At 37.6% G+C, this 24,138-nt stretch overlaps 1 protein-coding gene across 6 annotated transcripts in view; it reads left to right on the forward strand.

Annotated features, from left to right (window-relative positions):
• Positions 1-18,342, forward strand: part of MAP3K2 (mitogen-activated protein kinase kinase kinase 2) — a 76,958-nt gene extending 58,616 nt beyond the window's left edge. For all 6 annotated transcript variants that reach the window (XM_036995942.2, XM_036995941.2, XM_036995945.2 and 3 more), the window contains 3 exons: positions 3,552-3,681; positions 8,524-8,701; positions 9,552-18,342. In XM_036995942.2, the coding sequence (XP_036851837.1) occupies positions 3,552-3,681; positions 8,524-8,701; positions 9,552-9,777 (534 nt within the window). In that variant the 3' untranslated portion in view covers positions 9,778-18,342. The remainder of the gene's footprint in view (positions 1-3,551; positions 3,682-8,523; positions 8,702-9,551) is intronic.
• Positions 18,343-24,138: the final 5,796 nt, after the last annotated feature.

Raw genomic sequence — 24,138 nt, forward strand, 5'->3', positions numbered from 1 at the left:
CCCCCCCACATGCCCCATTACAGTCAGTGTCCATCAGCATAGTAAGATGCTGTAGAACCACTACTTGTCTTCTCTGTGTTATACTGCTTTCCTTGTGCCCCACCCTATATTATGTGTGCTAGTCATATTGCCCCTTTTTCCCCTTATCCCTCCCTTCCCACCCATTCTCCCCAGTCCCTTTTCCTTTGGTAACTGTTAGTCCATTCTTGGGTTCTGTGATTCTGCTGCTGTTTTGTTCCTTCAGTTTTTGCTTTGTTCTTATACTCCACAGATGAGTGAAATCATTTGGTACTTGTCTTTCTCCACCTGGCTTATTTCACTGAGCATAATACCCTCTAGCTCCATCCATGTTGTTGCAAATAGTAGGATTTGTTTTCTTATGGCTGAATAATATTCCATTGTGTATATGGAATATTCTTTATCCATTAATCTGCTGATAGACACTTAGGTTGCTTCCATTTCTTGGCTATTGTAAATAGTGCTGCAATAAACATAGGGGTGCATATGTCTTTTAGAATCTAGGATCCTTCATTCTTAGGGTAAATTCCTAGGAGTGGAATTCCTGGGTCAAATGGTATTTCTATTTTTATTTTTTTGAGGAACCTCCATATTGCTTTCCACAATGGTTGAACTAGTTTACATTCCCACCAGCAGTGTAGGAGGGTTCCCCTTTCTCCACATCCTCACCAACATTGTTGTTGTCTGTCTTTTGGATGTTGGCAATCATAAATGGTGTGAGATGATAATCTCATTGTGGTTTTACTTTGTATTTCTGCGATGATTAACAATGTGGAGCATCTTTTCATGTGCCTGTTGGCCATCTGAATTTCTTCTTTGGAGAACTGTCTGTTCAGTTCCTTTTTCCATTTTTAATCAGATTATTTGCTTTTTGTTTGTTGAGGCGCGTGAGCTCTTTATATATTTTGAATGTCAACCCCTTATCAGATCTGTCATTTAGGAATATAATCTCCCATACTTTCAGATGCCTTTTTGTTCTACTGATGGTGTCCTTTTCTGTGCAGCTTTTTAGTTTGATATGGTCCCACTTGTTCATTTTTGCTTTTGTTTCCGTAGCCTGGGGAGATACGTTCATGAAAAAGTTGCTCATGTTTATATTCGAGAGAGTTTTGCCTATGTTTTCTTCTAAGAGTTTTATGGTTTCATGACTTACATTCAGGTCTTTGATCCATTTTGAGTTTACTTTTGTGAATAGGCAGTATATTTTTAAAAACAGACTTGCTTTCTGGGTCTTCAGGAAACAGCATATTAGAATTACACAGAATGTACAAAGTTGCAGTTTGAGCTTATGGATCAATAAAACTAAAGATCAATATCTGATAGTAAAGGTCTTTAATCATTCTCAGTCTCAAAAAGCAACAGTAAACTTTGTTTCTTTTTGTCATGAATTATTGTTAATAGTGACATTATTGTCATTGCTACTTTATATTAAAAATTCTATTGACAGTGTAAATTGGTTATGTTTAAAATCCCACTTGGAAAAAAAATTGGTGGGATGTATTAAAGGCCATAAAAATATTGAAGCTTTTTGACCTGGTAGTTCCACAGAAATTTATTCTGCAGCAGTAACCTAAAAGAAGAAAAATGTTGTGTACATTCATCTTAGTATTATCTGTGACAGAAGTATCAGTACCCACAATGGAAGTAAATTGTGATGGCATTGTCCAAGAGAATGTATGTTAAAAATTAAAAATGTGAAGGCTATTTAGCAACGTTGAAGAAAGCACTTAGGAGAGAGATAAATAATATAAAATGCTTTTTAATAATGATTATGATAATTTTAAAAGTCTGTATTTGGACAAGGACAGAAGACACTTAGAAAAATGAAAATTTGTTTTGTTGGGATTGTGATTTTTCTTTTGTTCAGATTATTACTGTTATGCAATAAATATTTAAATTAAAAATAGGAAATAATTATGAATAATTGGAGACCTAAATTGTTGAAGATAAGATTAAAATGTTTAATTGGTTAGAACAGGTTTACAGCACAAATGGACATGGGTGATCTTTATAATGGAGCAATCTTAAAACTAAACCAGGATGTTCAGGGAGAGAGTTACATCATGTTTCTCATTATTTACACTTGGTTTTATAAAGGCTGCTCTCTTCAAAGTATAGGAGTTCCTTGAATTTGAAAAGCATGTTACTAAAGTTTATTGACAATTTAAATAATATATGTATGGCAAGCCCATGGCCTATATGGGCTGGACATACACGTTCTTAGAGTTGCCTGATCTCCAAGATTGTGAATGATGCTATATAATTTCTTTCATTAAATTTAGTATGAAGGAACTCTTTTATGCCCTAGATTTAAGCTTTGCCAAAATTGTCATTCCATTTTTCAGTTTTCCCAAATGCAGCATTCCATTCCTTGGTTTATTATCTAGAACTACTTTTAGACTAGAACTGTAACATACTTTTATTTTCCATACCTGGACTAGCATTTAATTTCTTTACCCTCACCCACCACAAACGGTTTTCCACTGTCACAGTGCTTCCCATCCTGTTCCAGTGGTTCAGACTGAAGAAGAGAACATTTTACTGGGATGCGGGGATAAATAGACTATGCTGATGGAGCTGCTAGAAGCTGTGGGCCACTGCCCCAACTGCCCAAGGGCCCAGAAGACCCCTGAGTCATCACTCATTTGCAGCCTATATGTATTTGGGGGGCTTATTGTTTGTAAAGCTCAGAATTTTACTTTGTGTGTTCCTGTAAATAGGCTGAACAAATGAGCCACATTGAATTATGGGTGTCGGTAGTTGGCAGGGTTCACTTACTCCCGAGGGCACTTTCTCACATGTGTCTGCAAGCTTGGGTCAGCAGAACTGCATCTCGCTGTCTCTTGAGGGATTGCCCATGAAGAGCAGAAAGAGCAGAGGGGCAAACCTGAAAAATCCAAAAATCTACTTTTATGGACAGTTTTTAGCATTTTTCAGAGATGGCACTTCATCCTACCTTAAAAATCACTTTAAGAAAATTTGAAATTCCTCTTCTATGTATTTTCTTGTTTTGAACTAGAATATTGAGTATATAACTTAAAAATCTCATATTCTGTTTTTCTTTTCATACCCATTCTTTATCCTAAGAAGTAAATCAGCAGATATCAAAACCTGGTTTAAAAACAGAGTAAGAACAAAAATAATATTGAAATAGGACAGATAAGAAGAGCAAGTAGGAAAAACAAAAATACATTCAGGGCAATAAAAGGAAGGTAAAAGTACCGGAGAATTTTTTAAAACATGGTTGCAGTGGGAGATAGAACTCTTGTGTCGTAGAAACAAGAGAATCTAGTCAAAAAGGAGTTTTAAAGGATTCCTTTAGCTGTGACCCATGCACTTCCAAGGTTCTAGTCAGGGAGGATAGCAGTGGGGCTTTGTCTTAGATCGGATGGCCTATAATGTCCTTACTGAGAGATTCCGGTGCTCTCCAGCTAAAGCCTCCCAGCAGGGACTAGGGTTCTCTAAAAAATAAAGATGTAATAGTGGTTTTTATTTCGAACCATATCAGTTTTCTCTTGTTCTCTTTTATTTAGGGCTCAATTAAGGACCAGTTAAAAGCATATGGAGCTCTTACTGAGAATGTGACTAGGAAATATACCCGTCAGATTCTGGAGGGCGTCCATTATCTGCATAGTAATATGATTGTTCATAGAGATATCAAAGGTAAGTAATGAGGTTGTTTAAGTACACAGTTCTTTTTCTGTGAATGTGAGTGGAACAAGTGATATGGTTAAGAAATTTAACGTTTAAATGAATATGTCTATCTTTAAAATACCATAGGAAAAAAATTCTGCTTTCTCACTGACTCAGTCAATATTCTTACTAGTCTTTATGTTTGGGTCTCCACAAATGGGTAGCTTTCCTAAGGGGTTTCACAGAATCAATAAAGTTAAAATTATCATAAAAATGAGACCATGTTTTCATAGAGAGCATAGTCATTAGAACATAGTGGTTAAGCGTAGAGGCTCTGATACCAGATATCCTGATTCAAATTTGGGCTTTATTTGTCACTCACTTTGTGATCTTGGACAACAATCTGTCTATGCCTCAGTTACTCATTTTTTAAGGAGGTTGGTAATAGTATCCAACTCATAGGATGCTTGTCAGTATTAAATGGTTAGTGCATATAACATGCTTAAAACTGCCTGGTACCTAGAAAAACTTGGGAGTCGGCTCTGCTGGTACGTACTTCATGTTGAAGTCACACTGAAAGCCATGGGAATGGATGTCACTACCCGGGAGAAAATAGGAGAGGGGGGAAGAGAGCCGAAGGCTGAGCTGTGATGAGCTCCTACTCAGTCAAACTCACTTTTTAAAATTCAAAAACTCAGCTTTTTTCAGGGACCAGGTACATAAGGTAAATGTGTAAAGTGAGACAAGTGAGTAGTGGAGACCGGTAAGATCTAAGAGTGCTTAAAATTTTCTACTGCAAAGCATAGCTGGACGTCTGATTCTATAAAAACTGGGCTGTGACCACTTAATTCAGTCAATCAGTAAGAATAAATGCATACACTTTAATAAATTAGAAGTTGGTTTTTTTTTTTTGGTCTTTCTGAGGGTTCTTCTTATGAACTCCCAGGTATTTGCTTCCTTCCTGTGCTATGCCACATCCTGGAAAGAGAACATTTCTAACCAGTTTCTGGGGAAAGAGTTGAATCTGCGGCAGAATACCTGTGCCCAGTTGATGTTATGGAGTGGAGCTTACACTAGCCTGAGAGGATGGGGCCGGGGCTCATGATCTAGAAGTACTAGGAGCTTGTCTTTTACCTCCAGATCTACCTGACTTACGCAGACCTTAGGGTCAAGTACAAAGCCTGGTAGTGTGAGCCACAGAGGGAAATTAGTTCCAAATTAGTCTGTTAGGAATAATCTCTATTCAAGCCAGCTTTGCTTTAGCTCTTGGGATGAGACAAAGTAAAGGACCTCAGGGGAAGTCCCCCCAAGTAGATCCTCCTCTAACCTTGGCCAGGAATGATGAACCATTCTGGTAAAATGAGGAGGTTGGAAACAAACTGATTTAAAAGCATTATAGGGCAAATATGTTCATAAGAGAAAAGTAGGATATAAAATTGGATATGCAGTATGATCTCAAATTATAAAATTGAAGTGTGACCTAGAAGAAAAATTTCCATATGATGAGCAGTGGATATTTCCAAATGACAGGATGAGTGATAGTTGTTTTCTTTTGCATATTTTTTGCTTTCTGTATTTTCCAAATTTTTATAAGGAGCAGTTTTTAAATAGCATGGGAAAAAGATAGTTGATTACTCTTAAGTTTAAACCCAAGAGTTCATAATGAAGCTTAGGATAACTAGGGAGGATGGGTGGGAAGGGTGGGATAAGGACTGGAAAAAAGAAAGGGGGTATTATGATTAGCATGTAATTAGCATGTGGGGGGGCACGGGGAGGGCTGTGCAACACAGTGAAGACAAGTAGTGATTCTACAGCATCTTACTACGCTGATGGACAGTGACTGTAATGGGGTGGGGGGTGCTTGGTAAAGCGGGGAGTCTAGTAAACATAATGTTCTTCATGTAATTGTAGATTAATGATAACAAAAAAAATTCATACTAAAAAAAACTGATTAAGATAAAAACTCATTATTTCCTATTACAGAGTTCCTTTATTCTGCCTTTCTTTTTACAAATTATACCATTTAGGACCAAATGCTGGATGAAAGGACACTTAACTTTATAGAAGTATTTTGGCTAACAAATGAAGAAGGAATGATAGAATAGACCACTTTGCAACCACCAGTGAATTAGTAGACATAGCACTAAATGCTAACAGCTGCTGGTATCACTAAAACAGAGACAGTCTAGCATTACATCCTGTTTGTAGAACACATGATCATCTATGAAGTAGCTGCCCTCCCCAGAATGAACCTAAATCTGACTAAACCTCCAGATTAAGCTACCGAATTACAGAATTATAGAACCATATATATAGGACAGATGAGCATGTTAAATGACCCCTTGCAATGGGGTCAGCAAAATCTAGACCATAATAAAGCTACAGGTAAACAGCTTAGATTCTTCATAAATTGCAAAGGGACAGAAAGATATTGGAGGGAACTTTAGATTAGGAAGACTTAAAAGATGTATCAGTGAGTCTCAGTGTATGGATCTTACTTGGATTCTGATTTTTTTAGAAAACTGAGTATATATTTAATAATATTAAGGAGTTATTGCCCGTCCTCTTAGGTGTGATAAGAGTCCCTATCTTTTAAAGATATGTACTGAACCATTTATTGATCGTATCTTTAACTTGCTTCACGTAGTGTGAGGGTGGAAGAGGGAGTGGCTGGTAGTGTGGTTGAGAAGAGTGTCCTCCTGGTTGCTGGGCTGGGTGATGGATGCGTATGCCATTCTCTCTGCTTTTGTGTATAGTTGACAAGTCTCCTTAATAGCTTACTTTCAGTGCATCCATAAGAAGTTTTAAAAAATTAGAAAACTGTATGGGGAGCCTGACTATACATTTTCTTCTGAGCCCTTCGAATGGGTGGGCATTGGTTCAGCATTGGCAGCTACTCCCCAGAGGTTGCTCTCCCAGTCCATGACCTGCCCTGGACTGTTCTTCCCAGCTTATTGCTTATTGGTTGTCCTTCCCCTGGTGAAATACTTTAGAGACATTGGCTTTTTGACAGTCCTTTAAGTATTGGACAGTGGGAGAGGTTAATAGGCAGTGCTTGTTTAGGGGGTCTACATTCTTCTTGGTCTGTACTAGAGATTTTCTTCCCCCATTCATTCTCTTTCTTAGGGACCATTGGGGATAAAAAAGGAATTTTAAAAATATGAAATTTAGTTAAGGTTATAGAAGACTTAAAAATAAGAACTGAAGTTTAAACATTAAAATTAGGTAAGTTAATAACTTGTTTAAAAACAAGTAGTTTATAGAAGGAACAAAACAGCAGCAGAATCACAGAACCCAAGAATGGACTAATAGTTACCAAAGGGAAAGGGACTGGGGACAATGGGTGGGAAGGGAGGGATAAGGGTGGGGAAAAAGAAAGGGGGCATTACGATTAGCATGTATAGTGCGTGGGGGACACGGGGAGGGCTGCGCAACACAGAGAAGACAGGTGGTGATTATACAGCATCTTACTATGCAGATGGACAGTGACTGTGAAGGGGTATGTGAGGGCGATTTGGTGAAGGGGGAAACCTAGTAAACATAATGTTCTTTCAGTTATTGTAGATTAATGATACCAAAATAAAATAAAAAATAAAAATAAAACAAGTAATTTATAGAAAAAGCTAGAAATGAGAATATAAATATAAGACAGAAACTAGAATTACAATCCTGGAAAAAAGGTTAAATTTAAAAAATGATAAGGGGAAAATAGAGAATAAAAAAATAAATGACCCTAGTGCCTAGACCTTGGTTTCTGATACTTCTCCTCTAAAAGGAGCCAGGGCTCTTTAGAGAAATGGCTGATTCTAGGACGGGGATGGGAAGTCAACTAGTTGAACCTGGCACATCTTGTGGTGCCAGTAAGTAAGAAAATGCTACAACCAATCAAGGAAAAAACCTCTAAACCAAACAAAAGCACAACTGGGTTATGGCAGGGGGACACAGGAGCCAATAGAATGAGCTCCTAATGTCCAAAGCTGAAACAATGTGAGCAAAAAAATAGTCATATTGGATTATAACCCAAAGTATAAAATAGATATCCATGTATTCATACTGATATAAATGAATGGTCACTTAATAAATGGAAGAGAGGAGACAGATCTCCCACGCAGGTGATTTATGTAGCCACTCTGCCTGGAGCATAGCTCTCACTTCTGAATTGTGGGCTGTGCATAGTGGGCTTTTTCTGAAGCATGTAGTGTGGAGAAGGCAGAAGAGTAACTTACAGTGGAGAACTCGGCGACCTCTTCAAGCTGGGCAGGCAAGGTTGGTTTATAATAAATAAGATTTTAAAAGTTTATTATAGGAGCCAAGGAAAATTCAAAACAGCTCAAAGCTTGTTTAGAAATCTAAACTATATATAGAAATTGGGAAGTAAAATTAATACAAACAAACCCAATATTAAGAAACCTGTAAAATGTGAAATAAGTAACATTAAGTTATATGGGGCTGGGGGAAAGTGCTAGATTGTAATTATTAAGGCCTCTCAGGAAGTTCCTGACAAGCAGGGAAGCGGTCTGCAGCCGCTGTTGACTTCCTGCGTCCTTGGAGTGTCACTCTTAGCCCTTTACCCCTTGCTCTTCCTTTTCATCCTCACCCCCTTTCCCCCCATCACCCCACCGCCCACACTAGCCCTTCTTAGTGGGAGAACCTTCTTGGGTTCTGAAGCACTCAATTGACTTTTAAAATTTGGTGTTCATGTGGTAAATCCTTCATGACCGTGTGCCTTGCATTATGCCAAGCACTGCTGGGGAGATGAGGAGCGGCCTGATTTTAGAGACAGATTAGAGTCTACTAAGTAATTCTGTCATTTTCTTTTATATTCCGAATTGCCAATAAAAACAGTGAAATGAGGATGTTTCTTATTTTTAGGTGCAAATATTCTGCGAGATTCAACAGGCAATGTCAAGCTAGGAGACTTTGGGGCTAGCAAACGGCTTCAAACCATCTGTCTGTCGGGGACGGGAATGAAGTCTGTCACAGGCACGCCGTACTGGATGAGCCCCGAAGTGATCAGCGGAGAAGGCTATGGCCGAAAAGCCGATGTCTGGTAGGTCTGGTGCTGGGTTTGCCTGAAAACATCTGCCTTCTTACGTATTTCCACCCAGGATGGAATTTACTGAGCCAGATTTAAGTTATCTTGTGTATTTTTGAAATGGGATGTCAGGATTACAAGGATATCATTTTGATTGTGCCTCTTCGAGGCTCAGTCATTGACCGCATGGAGGCCTTGAACCTGTCTTCTTTTAGGAAGGATTTAATCTTAAGCAACTTTAGCATTAGAAAGCTACCTTCATTTTGTTTCCCTGAAGAACTTTAAAAGTAATTAATCTTTATTGTCAGTCTTTTATAATTCAGTTAATTTTAATTGCTTAGTTATTTTAAGTTAGAACATAAAATGGCCATTTCCTACTTCCCAACCAGGAAAGTGTTTAGTAGATACTCATTTCAGGCACCTCAAGGCAAATAGAGAATTTCTAATGTTTGTGTTCTTTGTAAGATGAAGACAAAAAATCATCATTTAATATCAGGCTAGAAAATTGTATAAAGCAAAAATTTTAAGGTGAGTAATGATCTTTGCCTAACCATTTGCCTCAGTCCTTAAATTGTGAATTATTTTCACTGATCATATGTTTAAATTACCGTTTTATTTAATTGCAACCTTTTAATCAAGCTTCAGACTTGAAATCAAGCCCTGTTGATATGTGTGTGGCCTTGACCCCCGCGCCTCACTCCGTAGCGGGCTGGCCTACTTCCGGGATGGCAACGTCTGTGTGACGCGTGCGTGTGTGACGCGTGCGTGTGTGACGCGTGCGTGTGTGACGCGTGCGTGTGTGACGCGTGCGTGTGTGACGCGTGCGTGTGTGACGCGTGCGTCACACGCCGTGCGTGTCTTTCAGGAGCGTGGGCTGCACGGTGGTGGAGATGCTGACCGAAAAGCCTCCATGGGCGGAGTTTGAGGCCATGGCCGCCATCTTTAAAATCGCCACGCAGCCCACGAACCCAAAGCTGCCGCCCCACGTCTCGGACCATACCCGGGATTTCCTCAAGCGGATCTTCACGGAGGCCAAGCTGCGGCCGGCGGCCGACGAGCTGCTGCGGCACGTGTTCGTGCACTACCACTAGCTGTGCCGTCTCCCTGCCCTGGCGCGGGCGCCTCTCCCACGGCGTTTGGCTTTTTTATACAGAGAGACGGGGGAGAAAAGGACAAGAGGGAAAGTGTTTCTCTTGATTCTTGGTTAAATTTGTTTAATAATAGTAACCTAAATTTTTTATATTTAATCTTTTTTTTTCCTTACAAGGACTTGAACCTTTTTTTTTTCTTTTTTTAAAAAGAATTTTTATAATGTACTGATGTGGTTCAGAGATAAAGCACTTTAGTACATAGTCACTCTTTTTAGTACAAACAAATCATCTGGAATACCTAAAGATTGTAGAGTCTCCCCATGTCACTGACGGGTGGGTGGTGAGGGGGACATGGAGAAAAACAGGAAGAAAATGATGTGTCATTTGTAGTTTTTAGTGATAGTATTTAAAGTAGATCCTCATTTGTGGGATTGAGCCCTAAAATTGAGTTTAGGGTAGGTACTCAACTTAAAGAATATAGGTTCCTTCTTATATCTGTATTCTTTAGATCCTAACCTCTGTCCACCAAGCTTTTTGCTCAGTAGGAATCTTTATAGAAAATAATAATCTCTAAGAGGTATGTTTATCTGTTAATCCTAACCAGTATGATTGCGACTACACTATAATAGGTCCATGTTACTGGAATCCGTAAACCTTGAGGGATAGCTTTCTGCTGAAAAAAAAAAAAAAGGTTACCATTTTATTTGAAAGCAGATACAGGAAGTCAATGAGCAAATCCACATTAAAAGACAAAGGAGATTGTTCTGCTTAAATGTGTGAGCAGCAGAAGAGACCACACTTGCCAGTCAACAGAAACAATGAAAGGAAGAACAGAGTGTTTATTGTATTTTAAACTGTGTTCTTTACATGAGAGGGAAAGCCCCAAGGTGAAGGAAAAGGAGAAATAATTAACATCATGTATACTAAATCTTCCTGTTTCTAGCTTGATTCCTCATAGATAACATTCTTTAGGAACTGAATGTTTAACCCGGAGTACCCCAGTGTCAAAGCTGTGTCATGTTCTTGGGGTCACAGGTACTGAAGCATCTGAAGAATGGCTGTCATTTAAACTGGTTCTCAAGGGTGGCATGGTGGGGATTTTGCTTGGCATTTGTCAACGCCTGGTGTCATTTTTTGTTGTCCCAACTGGGAGGATGCTAGTACTACCAAGTGGGTAGTGGCCAAGGATACTGCTGAACAAACTAGAGTACACACAGCACCCCTCTCCCAACAGAGAGCTCTCCTGCCTCATGTGTCAAAGGTGCCAAAGCTAAGAACCCTGATGTAAAGACCAGCCCCACTTATAAGCTGAAAACGGCCCTTTACAAAGCAGGTTCCTTTCAAAAAGTAAATTACAGAGCGAAAGTGATACAATGCATAGTGAGGGTTTTACAAGAGCAGAGATCACTCCTTCAAGTCCAGGGTGAGTGACCCAAGGAACAGTAAGTAGCAATCCCTTCCTTGCCAGCTGCATATGGCGCCTAAGTCAGTAACTTCCATTTTAGAAACAAAGTGAATTTAAACAGAACCTGTTGAAAAGAAAAGCATATCAAAACAAAGTATTAACTACTTTTTAAGAAGGTTACAAACTGCCAGGTATGTATCTGCTGAGCGTCTGGACATTTGGTGGAAGGACCAGCTGGGAAAGGTCCACTGTCTCTAATGGACTTGGGCTCCTGAGAAACATGAATGATGTCAGTAATTCGGCCACTTGCCGTTTTTCTTCAGCCTATAAAGCAGGTGCTAAGTACTTTATTTTTAAAGGCCTAGGAAGCAGTAGTCTTCCTGGAAGCCCTAAATGTGATGCCTTTGATGGGACTTATAAGGGGCTCAGGTATTTCATTTTCTGCTAAATGGTATGCTGTTTTAGGGACTGTTTTAAAATACTTTGTTTCTGAAGTGAGATAGGCCTTGGTTTACTGTGTCAAGGTGCGATCTGACATTGAAATTTCACTAGCTAGTTTGAGAGGAAGTCAGAGCACAAACGTAGTTCTCAAAGCTTCTCCCCTACCCTGAAAATTAAAGTAAGCTGCTTGCAAGGAAGCATACAAATCAGTAGCCCCCTCCCCCAGGAAAATCAGCTGCCAAATCTTGTACTAAAATACAGTCTTCAAGGGTGTGGATCTATTACAATAATTTCTTCATCTTTTATGAGTGAGGACATCTCTTCTACTTGAGCAAGACCATGGTGTCTGTACCAGTGGACTTTCCCTTTGTGTGTGTATGTGGTTGTTATCCCCTTCTGGCTCATTCTTGGTCTGTCAGGGTAGTCAGCAGTGCAGAGTATGAGACGTGTTTGTTCTTCCGAGAGAAATCTCGAGAGACTGTGAAACCCAAAGCAAAATTGTTTGCCTTTTCAGTCTGTTTTTCTTTTCTTAATGCTATAGAAAATAAAATCATCTGAAAAGAAACTACTACTTTAACACTGCTGCAGAAGACCTTTGTTTTATAAGAAAAATATGGGGAAGTATTGTTCTTTATGTAAAGACTTTAAAATAGACTAATAGTTTACAGAGTTACTATATAAAATGTGATATGAATTTATTTCAAATAAGATGTAAAGGTACCAAAAGCCACAATAAAAGTTAATATATAAAAACTACTAGAACAAAAAAGCTTGAAGTGGGGTGAGGTATGGCAGACCAAAAGTAAACTTAGGAATGTTTTGAAAGGCAACACCTTTACTAGGGGCAGTTAGGTATATAACACTCCAATTTTTTCTTTCTGAATGGTATGGATCAACAAATGAAATTTGAACTGTTTTAAGGTGACTCTAAATGTGTTTTGTTTTTTAAGTGCACAACTTGATTCTTCTATACTGTAATGTTTCTTTGCTGAGGCTGGAAAATGGCCAGACTGCTGACTTTGTGCCTTTAAAATGCGTTCTGCTTTGATAGTGGCAGACTTCTGGTGCTGGAGAAGATTCACTTGCAGTCTTACGTGCTTTTCAGGAAATACCTTTCTACGTAGGCCTGAGACCCACAATGGCTTGGCTTGCGCTTGGACTTGGACCAAATGTAAGATCTATTACATCGCAATGTGTACTGAATAAAAGGGTTGAGAAATATTGATGACTAATGAAAAATTTGATGGTTGGCAATTATTTTAAATGTATTTAAAAGTATACACACTGAAATTTTCAGTGTGAGTATCTTGAAATTTTTTCAATTTTCCTTATTCAGCAAAACATGTTTCTAACTTGAAAAATGGTGAAAGACTGTTGTGTTAGATTTCAAAGGCACAACCTCAATTTGTATTTAAGAGATTGAAATGTTACTGCACAGGCTGAGCTGTAAAAGACAAATTAAAATGTGTATCAGAGTAAATTGACCTTTTATCTTTATCTTATTCCCAGTAGAAACTATATTAAAAAGGTGGAATTATTTCTTTAGAGTAGCTTTCTGCTACTTCTTAACATATGTCAGGTCTGGTCTGGTCTGTAGTATTTCTGAGATTGAGTTGATCTGAGATATATGACATCACTAAGAAAATAAAACCTGACTAAGGATGGCCTTATTCTTAAGAGATGACCGAACTTGGATGTAAAAGCCATGATGTTCACCAGATTTCTCTGGCCTGTGGCAATCCTGTGCCAATGATTTCATTTGGGGCCTGAGGACCAATAGCTTCATATAAAATCACCTGGTGTCAATTAAGTATAGGATTCTATCACTTTTTTCCTTAATAAGATGAATCTTTTTTATTTGCTTATTCAATAATTGGGGCTTCTTGTGTCAGGTACTGAATTAGCCTATTCTGTAGGAGGTCGCGGTCTAGGAGGAAACATGGGCAGGTGTGTACTTACTTTACGGCACACCTTAACTCCAGAAGTTCAGCAAGCGTGTTTTAAAATGTTCTTATTTTTTATGAAGTGAGGGGAAAGCAATTTTGAGTAATCTACTGGCTTTTATAAACTAAAATGTCATTAACAACAGGGAATTAAAGGTATCCCCAAATTGGAGGGACTCCCGTGGATCAGTAGCCTCTCTCAGGACTCCCTCTTAAAAACCCAGCCTCTGCTTAAATTGTTCCAGTGATGGGAGGCATTTATTCCATAACAGTTTTTTTTTCTGTTTCTTTTGAAGAAAAAAGTTCATTCTTTTGGTCAAAATTGTTAAAATACACAAAACATTTGATGGAAATTGAATTCTGTCAATATGTTGTTTATACCAAGATCAGGATATTCTTGAGACTTTATTGTTGGGACCCATTAAGACCAATTAAGTTTGCCTTTATTACAAAAGTAATGTTCATATCTACTTGAATTTTGAGGTTGGTTAAATGTTAATGAAAAGCAATTTAGTTCATTTTTGGTAGTGCCTTTTTCTCTGTATGCCTTAATTTTATTTTGTATCAATAATAATTCAAGTTACCCACTGAATTGAAGGTTTTTCCAAAATCAGTAGGCTTCAAGAGTTCATTTGGCCTCAGACTGTACTGGCCCGGCTTCTTAATGCCTGCTTCCTCCTCCTACCCTTTTCTACTTTTTTTTTTAATGTTGGAAGGAAAACATCAGCATTATTCTGTGATAGACATATTGCAATCTCCACTAGACACAAATTCCCAAGATAAGGATAGAAAAGTACTCTGATTCTAAAGAGACCTAGTAAACTGTTCTCCAGGTTGATGACTTAATTTCAGTCACCTTGATGGTGGTGAGATTCTCTGCATGTCACTGTTCAGTTGTGACTTTGATACAGAGCTGGAAGGGTGGTTTCTGCCCTTATAGAGGTGATTTAAGTGATTTACTGCTAAGGCAATAATGAGACAGAAGTCAGTGCGTAAGAGATCCAGGGAGTGAATTCTAAAACTTAACTTCTTTAACTAGCATTTTGACTAAAACTCTAGCTTTTTTGTGAAGTGTGTGTGTCCGTGTCTGTGCGTCTGTGTTTGGAGTTGGATAGGCACGGAAAGGAAAGAAAAAGTGTGAATGTTCAATTGGTTAGTGTCTGTTCTCGGAGGAGCAACGCAGATGTGTTTATGGCCAACTGATGAGGGATGGGTGTCATCACGCTTGGATAGGAATGCCAGCTCATTCCCCACAGGTAGCTAGTACAAATGATTGTTTAATAAAGGTATTTATTGTAAATTGCCAAGCTCTTGGTTCCTAAAAGTAGATTAAAATGGAATTTGTATCTGTGTATATAAAGAGCTTATATATAATTCTTAAATAGGAAGTAACTGATTTTGCATACTTCATGAACTCTTTGGAATAGAAATTCTGCCGGACATTATCAGAACAGGCTTCCTTAGCTTACCAAGTGTTCACAAGGAAATTGTCTTACACCTCTTTTTGGTTGGCTGGGAAGGCACTGCTCCTTCTTAAGTTGCCTTTAGCTGTGCTTTGGCATGTGCCACTGTCAGGACAGATGCCACATGAGGTGTGGGAAGCAGCAAGGCCAGCCGTCTGTGCTTGCCATTCAGGCTGTAGGTGGCCATAGGCTCTCGGGCCTAGAGGACCTTCCCAGTTTAGTTTCAGAAAGTTAAGGGAGGACTCAACAGCTATAGTAAAGAAGGGAACAGATGTTATCTGTTGCCTGTATACAGTCTCTTACATAATCTGTATTTTTCATAGTTGTGCATTTTAATTGACAGTAATATTTTTGTTAATAATAGCAAAGGCATTAAGTTAGTACTGTTATTCCCTGTGCCGGATGACTTGTTTGTATTTACAATCTGTATTATCAGAATCACTTAAACCAAAGCTTGTATATTCCCTGCACACATAGCCAAATTAATAGCACTGTTACTTCTGCCCACGTGTAGCTGAATAGGATAGAAATGATAAAGCAGGCACTAGGAGTATCTCAGTCTACCCTTCCAGTAAAAGACAGGTGTTCAGTGTGTGCATTTAGACATGCAGAATTTACTTCAGCTGTTATGGAACTACATAGACACTATGAACTTGAGCTTGTACACGTGCCAATCTTAAATGTCCTTGACCGTAGGTGCATATACATACACATTGACATATGATGCCTCAGGTTGTGGTGTACTTTCTTCCTAGTGTCTTTACATTTATGAACTTGTATTTGACTTGAGGGGCATTTCAGGAAAGCTGTGAAGAAAAATAGGTTATGGACTGATGTCTGCTTTGTGCCATAAACATTTTGAAACATTACGGAAGAGTCTGCTCTCCAGTATGCATGCAGAATTTGTCCCCAAATAACTTCTCAGCCCCTTAATGCCAGTTTTAAACAGTAAAGTTTGTGACTATACTGAAAAGCACTTTTGTGTTCACTTCAAATTTTTTTAGAATTGATTTTTAAAAGTGTAAGTAACTAGTGGTGATTTTGTCATTAGCATTACTTGGAAGGGGGAGAGAAACAACAAAATCACGTCTTAAAACTGTCAGGTATTTAGGCTCCAAAATGGATTTGATATAATTTCCTTTTCCCAAAGACTTTTTTCCACCTGGAATAAGGAGAAAGGACTAGTGGAAACATTTGAGCTGGAAAGAAAGTGGGCCCAACCCTTGCAACACACCCTGTTTGGTAAAAAGTGCATCTAAGAATAAGAATACTCTAAGAACAATTGTTTTTAATACAATCTTAATTAGTAAGTAAAAGGTTTACATTTTTTCTATTGCTATTGGTTTTAAAATTTGCTACCCTGCTTTCTGAAATATTATAAAAGAATTAATACCAAAAATACTTTTAATGTCTGACATCTCTTACATTTCACATGGTTCTTTTTTTATTCAGATATCATTGTAAATAAGAGTAAACTTGGATAAATTTGAGAATAAACTTTGAATCGTTGCAAACTATAATTATCAATTTGTAAAGTTACCCTTTGACTTAATGTACATTTTTAAATGTAACCATTAAATTCTTTATATTTAATCTATTAGTTTCTCTCTGTAAATGTTTTTAATCTTAGTTGATTGCTGGACAGTTTATAATTATGTATTTCCTATCAAGGTTGACTTTTTTGCACATTTTTGGAAATGTTTAATTTGTACACTGACTTACTACTCTGACCAATAATTGTTAATGGGTGATGAACATCCTGAATGCGTGCGTTGAACTACTGTCTGTCTGTGTTTTAACTTCTTCCAAGATGTAGCCATCAGTACCTGCACTGCTATTACTGATTTAAATGGCTCTTCTTGCTTTCACAAAGTATACTTACCTATGGTTCTCTCTTTCTTGAAGAACTCAGGAGTTCAACATCACTTTCTGATTGTATATGTATTCTAAAACTCATGGCTAAGTTGCAAGTGTGCTTGTAATATTGCATATTGGAATGTGTGTGTGTGGAGATGTCTGTCTCTGTTTGTAGGCACATGTATATATATCCCAGTAACTTCTTATTTTCATTTCATTTCTACATTTTTATGAACTTGTTTTATAAGGGTACTGTTTAGTTAGAATAATTAAATATATGTTAAAGCTTTCTGAGAGATTATTTACTATATGAATATATTTTCAGCTGGCTGATGAAAAATATTTTTTTAATTTTGTTTTTAACCATTCAGAATGTATTTGTATTCCCAGAATTGGATGCAGATTTACTCAGATATCAATTAAAATGCTCTTACAAGGAAGATATTGAATTCTCTTTTGAAGGTTCTATGAAATGCATATTAAGAGGAAAAGATAAGTTTAAGCAGTAGCAAAACATACTGTCTACTAAAGTGGCTTTGACTTCTCAGAGCTATAGAAAAATGTAAGCAAGTAAATTGTCTTGTAGAGATGTCAAGATTTTTCCAGCTGGAGATATAATCCAGTTGCTGTTGGCTTGTCCTTTTGTTTTTGAATACTTCCTTTATTCTACCCCCAAGATTTCAACTTGTAGTTTTTATCTTACTGGGCAAAGTCAGACCCATTTACAAAACAGTTCATTGACATATTGTGTTCCTCTGTAATTGACTATAAATTGGTTTAGAAATATCCAAACATACAATATTGTATCTTTATACTGTACTGTGTATTTTAAGTAACTGGCAGAACAAGAATTGGAAATTGACTTTCCAATCTGACAGTGTTACTGTACTTAGGGGAAACCTTGTTTTTAATATGCGGTACCTTGTAAAATTACTTGTGTTAGGAGTGAAGTCCACTGTTGAAGTTGAATGTCACTAGCTTATGTTACAAGGAGCCGGTGTGATTAGAAAAATTTACCAGAAGCCAGATACAGTGTGGTACTTGCCACATTTCATGCACATTTTGACTTTGTGTTGTTCATTCAAAATTGTGCTTGTAAAAATGTATAAAATCTCTGAGTTTTATAATTTTTATGTACTTGTTTTTTCTTGCTGGTAAATAGGTTTTTTTAAAAAAAATCTTATGTGAAAAAACCATGTTTATATTTTGTTAGTGATCAATGACTTTGTTTATATGGAAATTTGTATATTGTTGGCACACATCTTTGTTTAGATTTATCGTGCATGAAGGCCTGCAATAATTAGCACAATGAAAATTGCTTTTCTTATATGTTAGTTCATTTTTTGAAAGATTGTGGGGCAAAGGCTTACTTTAAGTAACCTTCTGGACTATGGAATGAATATAAATGAATGGCACTTCTGAGTGTTAATAAAGCTGATATTTATTTCCACTGTGACTGGTTTGTCCAGATCTGCTCCTGAACACACCGTGTTCTCAGTTGTTGCTCTTGTTTTGAGTTGATTACTTTCTAGGTCAAGCACAGACTAACCTAGAAACATTGGCATGAGATCTTTCCAGGATGTAAGTCTATAATGTCCTACCCAGCGTGTGCTGGTATACCTTTCAGGATATTTGATTACCCAAATCAGAAATTGAGTGATCAAAACAAAGCCTACTGTCAACAGCGTAAGGAATGGTCACTTCCATTGTACTGGAGATCATTTAAATCAAAACCCTTACATAGAAGGCAGTTTAGCAACGCAAGTGAAAAGCTTTAGAACCTTGTATAGCCTCTGACCCAGGAATTAACTATTATCTAGGAATTAATCCTGTGGAAATGATTGCAGATGTGCTAATACATCTATATTAACCAAAAGTGAGCTCTACGTGTTCAACAATAGGGGCTGTTGTAACAGTACCACAAACTGGGTGACTTACATGACTTCAGAGATTTGCTGTCTCAGCCCTGGAGGCTCGAAGTCTGGAAGTATTGACAAGGCCGAGTTTCCTCTTGAGACCTGCAGGGGCAGACTTGCCTCTGGCGGCCGCTCGTAGCCCTAGGCATTCCTTGGCTTGTGGCAGCAAAACTTCACGTGTCTTCCCGGTGTGTGCTTCCCTTTTTCATAAGGACACCGGTCATCCTGGATTAGGATCCACCCTAGTGGCCTCATTTTAACTTACTTACCTCTGTAAAGACCCTATTTCTAAGGTCACATTCTGAGGAACTGGAGGTTAGGACTTCAAAATTCTTGGGGGTTGGGGGCACACAAACCTTTACCAATTTGTCCTCTGGTCCCTAAAAATACCCTTGCTATACGTAAGATACATTCACCCCAGCCCAATATCTCCCAAAATCTAAATCATAACAGCATCAACTCAAATCTCATGTAAGTTAATTATGGCTAAGATGCAGGGTATGATTAATGGTGGAGCACAATTCCTCTTGATCTGTGAGCCTGTGAAAGCAGACTACCTACCTGCTTCAAAAGTACAATGGTAGGGCAGGACCATAGACAGTTCCATTTCAGAAAGGAGAAAAATCAGAAGGAAAAAGCGACATGGGTCGCAAACAAGTCTGCAGCCTAGGTAGATGAATTCCACTCAGTTGGGAGACCTGAAAATAATCCTCACGGGCCCCACCATCTATCCTGAGGAGCCCACTGGGGTGATGGCACTAAACTCTCAAACCAAGGAGGCAGCCCACAGAGTCAGCAGACCTGAGTGCATCGTGGCCTGGTCCCTGCTGGCCCCTGAACTGCTCTTTTTTTTTTTTTTTATCGAAGTATCATTGGTATACAACCTTAAGGTGGCTTCAGTATACAACACAGTGGTTCAACAGTTACCCACATTACTAGATCCTCCACTAGTGCCGTTACTGTCTGTCAACGTAGGAAGATGTTACAGAATCATTCACTGTATTCTTCATTGTGTATTACCATCCAACTTATGTGTGACCAACTTATATTATAATTGAGAGTTTTTGTCCCCATTTATGCCCCTTACCCTCCCCCCAACCCACCCCAATCCCTTCCCCATGGTAGCCACCAGTCACTTCTTAGTGTCTATGAGCCACTGCTATTTTGTTCATTTGGTTTACTTTGGGTTTAGAGTCCACATATAAGTGAAATCACATGGCTTATTTCATGTATAACACCCTCTAGGTTGTCATACTGTTCTGTTGTCACAAATGGCAGGGTTTTTTTTTAAATGGCTGAATAAACTCCATTGTGTACATGTACCCCATCTTTATCCATTCATCTATTGACGTACACTTGGGTTGCTTCCATATCTTGGCTATTGTAAATACTATGGCAATACACATAGGGCTGGTATATATTTTTGAATCAGGTTTTGTTTTCTTTGGGTAGATTCCTAGAAGTGGAATTACTGGGTTGAATGGTATTTCTATTTTTAGTCTTTTGAGGAACTTCCATACTGCTTGCACAGTGGCTACACCAGTTCCCTTTTCAGTGTAGGAGGGCTCCCTCTTCTCCACATCCTTGCCAACACTTGTTATTCCTAGTATTTTGGATAGTAGACATTCTGACTGGTGTGAGGTGGCTTCTCAGTGTGGTTTTGATTTGGATTTCCTGGATGATAAGCAATGAGGAGCATCTTTTCATGTGCCTGTTGGCCATCTGTATTTCTTTGGAGGAATGTCTGTTCAAGTACTCCACCCATTTTTTAATTGGGTTGTTTTTTGGTGTTGAGGTGTATGAGCTCTTTATATATTTTGGATATTAACCCCTTATCCAAATAATTATTTACAAATATATTCTTCCATACTGTAGCTTGCCTTTTTGTTCTGCTGATGGTGTCCTTTGCTGTATAGAAGCTTTTTTGGTGTAGTCCCACTTGTTCATTTTTTGTTTTGTTTCCCTTGTGTGAGGAAATGTGTCCAGGAAAAAAATAGCTCATACTTATGTTGAACAGATTTTTGCCTATGTTTTCTTCTAAGAATTTTATAGTTTCATGTCTTACATCCAGGTCTTTGGTCCATTCTGAGTTTACTTTTGTGTACGAAATTAGACAGGAATCCAGTTTCATTCTCTTGCATGTAGCTGTCCTGTTTTCCCAACACCACCTATTGAACAGGCTGTCTTTTCCCTGTTGTACATTCATGACTCCTTTCTCATATTTTAATTGACCATATATGCATGGGTTTATATCTGGGCACTCTATTCTGTTCCATTGATCTATGAGTCTGTTTCTTGTGCCAGTACCATACCATTTTGATTACTATAGCGTTATAGTATAGTTTAAAGTCAGGGAGCGTAATCCCCCCAGCTTCATTCTTCTTTCTCAGGGTTGCTTGACTACTTAGGGTCCTTTGTAAAGGTTCCATATGAATTTTAGAACTATTTGTTCTAGTTCCTTGAAGAATGCTGTTGATATTTTGATAGGGATTGCATTTAATCTGTAAATTGGGCAGGATGGCCATTTTGACAATATTAATTCTCCCTATCCATGAGCGTGGGATAGATTTCCATTTAGTTGTGTCTTCTTTCATGAGTGTTTCAGAGTGGGTCTTTCACCTCCTTTATTAGGTTTATTCCTAGGTATTTTATTATTTTTGGTGTAGCTGTAAATGGAATTGTTTTCTTGATTTCTCTTTTGGCTAGTTTGTTGTTAGTATATAGGAACACAACAGATTTCTGTGTAGTAATTTTGTATCCTGCAACTTTCCTGGATCCATTTATTCTAATAGTTTTTTGGTGGAGTCTTTAGGGTTTTCTATGTATAATATGTCTGCAAATAGGGAGTTTAACTTCTTTCTTAATAATTTGAATACCTTCTATTTGTCTTGTCTGATTGCTAGGCTAGGACCTCTAGTATTATGTTGAATAAGTGGTGAAAGTGGACATACTTGTCTTGTTTTTGTTCTTAGAAGAAAATCTTTCAGCTTTTCACCATTGAGTATAATGTTACCTGTGGGTTTGTCATATGTGGCTTTTATTATGTTAAGGTACGTAATCTCTATACCCATTTTGTTGAGAGTTTATCATGACTAAATGTTGGATTTTGTCACATGCTTTTTCAGCATCTACTGAGGTGATCATGTACTTCTTATTTTTATCCTTTTTGTTAATGTGGTGTATCACACTGATTGATTCACGAATATTATACCATCCTTGCATCCCTGGAATAAATTCCCACTTGATCATGATGGATGATTCTTTTGATGTGTTTTTTAATTTGATTTGCTAATATTTTGTTGAGCATTTTTGCATCTATGTTCATCAGGGATACTGGTATATAATTTTCTTTTTTTGTAGTCCCTTTACCTGGTTTTGGTATTAGAGTAATGCTGGCCTTACAGAATGAGTTTGGAAGTATTCCCTCCTCTTCTACTTTTTGGAATACTTTAAGAAGGGTGTGGGTATTAGCTCTCTTTAAATGTTTGGTAGAATTCAGCTGTGAAGCCATTAGGTCCTGGGTTTTTGATTGTTAGTTTTTTGATTATCAGTTTAATTTCATTGCTGGTAGTTGGTCTGTTCAGATTTTCTGTTCCTTCCTGGGTCAGTCTGGGAAGGTTGTATTTTTCTAGGAATTTGTCCATTGCTTATAGGTTGTCCAGTTTATTGACGTATAATTTTTCATAGAATTCTCTAATAAGTATTTGTATTTCTGCGGTATCCATTGTGACTATTCCTTTTTCATTTCTGATTTTGTTCATGTGTGTACTCTCTTCTGTTTTTTTCTTGATAAGTCTGGCTAGGGGTTTATCTATTTTCTCAAAGAACCAGTGCTTGGTTTTGTTAATTTTTCTGTTTCATTCTGTTATTTATTTATGCTATGATCTGTATTATGTCCCTCCTTCCACGAACTTTGGGTATCATTATTCTTTTTCTGATTTCTTTAATTGTCAGTTTAGACTGTTTGTTTGGGATTGTTCCTGCTTCTTGAGGTAGGCCTGTATTGCTGGGTACTTCCTTTTTAGAACTCTTGTGGTGTCTCAGAGATTTTGGACTATTATATTTTGGTTTTCATTTGTGTCCATGTATTCCTTGAATTGTTTTAATTTGTTCACTGATCTATTGATTATTTAGACACATGTTTGACCTCCATGTGTATGCAGGCTTTTTGCTTTCCTTGTGTAATTTATTTCTAGTTTTGTACATTGTGGTCTGAGAAGTTGCTTGATAGAATTTTAATCTTTTTAAATTTATTGAAGCTCTTTTTGTGGCTTAGTATGTGATCTATTCTGGAGAACATTCCTTGATCACTTGAGAAAAAGGTATATTTTGCTGGTTTTGGGTGGAATGTTCTGTAGACAGAAGTTCATCTGACCTAATGTTCATCTGACCTCAGGTATTGTTCAGTGCCTCTGTTCCATTATTGTCTGTCTGGTTGATCTATTGATGTGAGTGGAGTGTTAAAGTCTCCTAAAGCAAATGAGTTGCAATCTATTTTACCTTTTAATTTTGTTAGTATTTGTTTTACATATTTAGGTGTTCCTATGTTGGGTGCATAGATACTTATAATGGTTATATCCTCTTGTTGGACTGAGCCCTTTATCTTTATGCAGTGTCCTTGTCTCTTGTTACTTTCTTTGTTTTGAAATTTATTTTGTCTGATACAAGTAGTGTTACTCCTACTTCTTTCTATTATTTGCATGAAATATCTTTTTCCACCCTTCACTTATAGTCTGTGTATATCTTTGGGTCTGAAATGAGTCTCTTGTAAACAGCATATAGATGGGTCTTGTTTTTTTGTCCATTCTGCCACTCTGTGTCTTTTGATTGGTGCCTTCAGTCCATTTACAATTAATGTGATTATTGATAGGTATTCACTTATTGCCATTTTGTCTTGTGGTTGTTTTGTTTTGTTTTTTCTTCTGGTTGTTTTATAGTTCCTCTCTGTTCCTTTCTTCCTCTCTTACATTCTTCTCTTATTATTTGATGGCGTTCTTTAGCGTTGTGAGTGGATTTATCCTTTTCATTTTTTTGTATATCTATTACAGGCTTTTGGCTGTGGTTACCATATGGTTCAAGGATAGCTTCCTAACTGCTTAACAGTCCATATGAAGTTGCTGATTGTTTTATTTAAAAAAAAAATGTAAAAGTAATTTTTTCTTCTTCCTCCACACTTTATGTATTAGATGTCATAATCTGCACTTTTTTGTGTATCCCTTGACTGATTTTGTATATAGTTGGTTTCACTACTCTTTTTTTTTGGGTTAATTTCATACTTGTTTGGTAAGTAATTGGTCTACTACCTTTACTGTGGGTTTATTTTCACTGGTGAAAAC

The sequence above is a fragment of the Manis javanica genome, chromosome 7, assembly GCF_040802235.1.
Source record: "Manis javanica isolate MJ-LG chromosome 7, MJ_LKY, whole genome shotgun sequence".
In the NCBI taxonomy this organism is placed as follows: domain Eukaryota; kingdom Metazoa; phylum Chordata; class Mammalia; order Pholidota; family Manidae; genus Manis; species Manis javanica.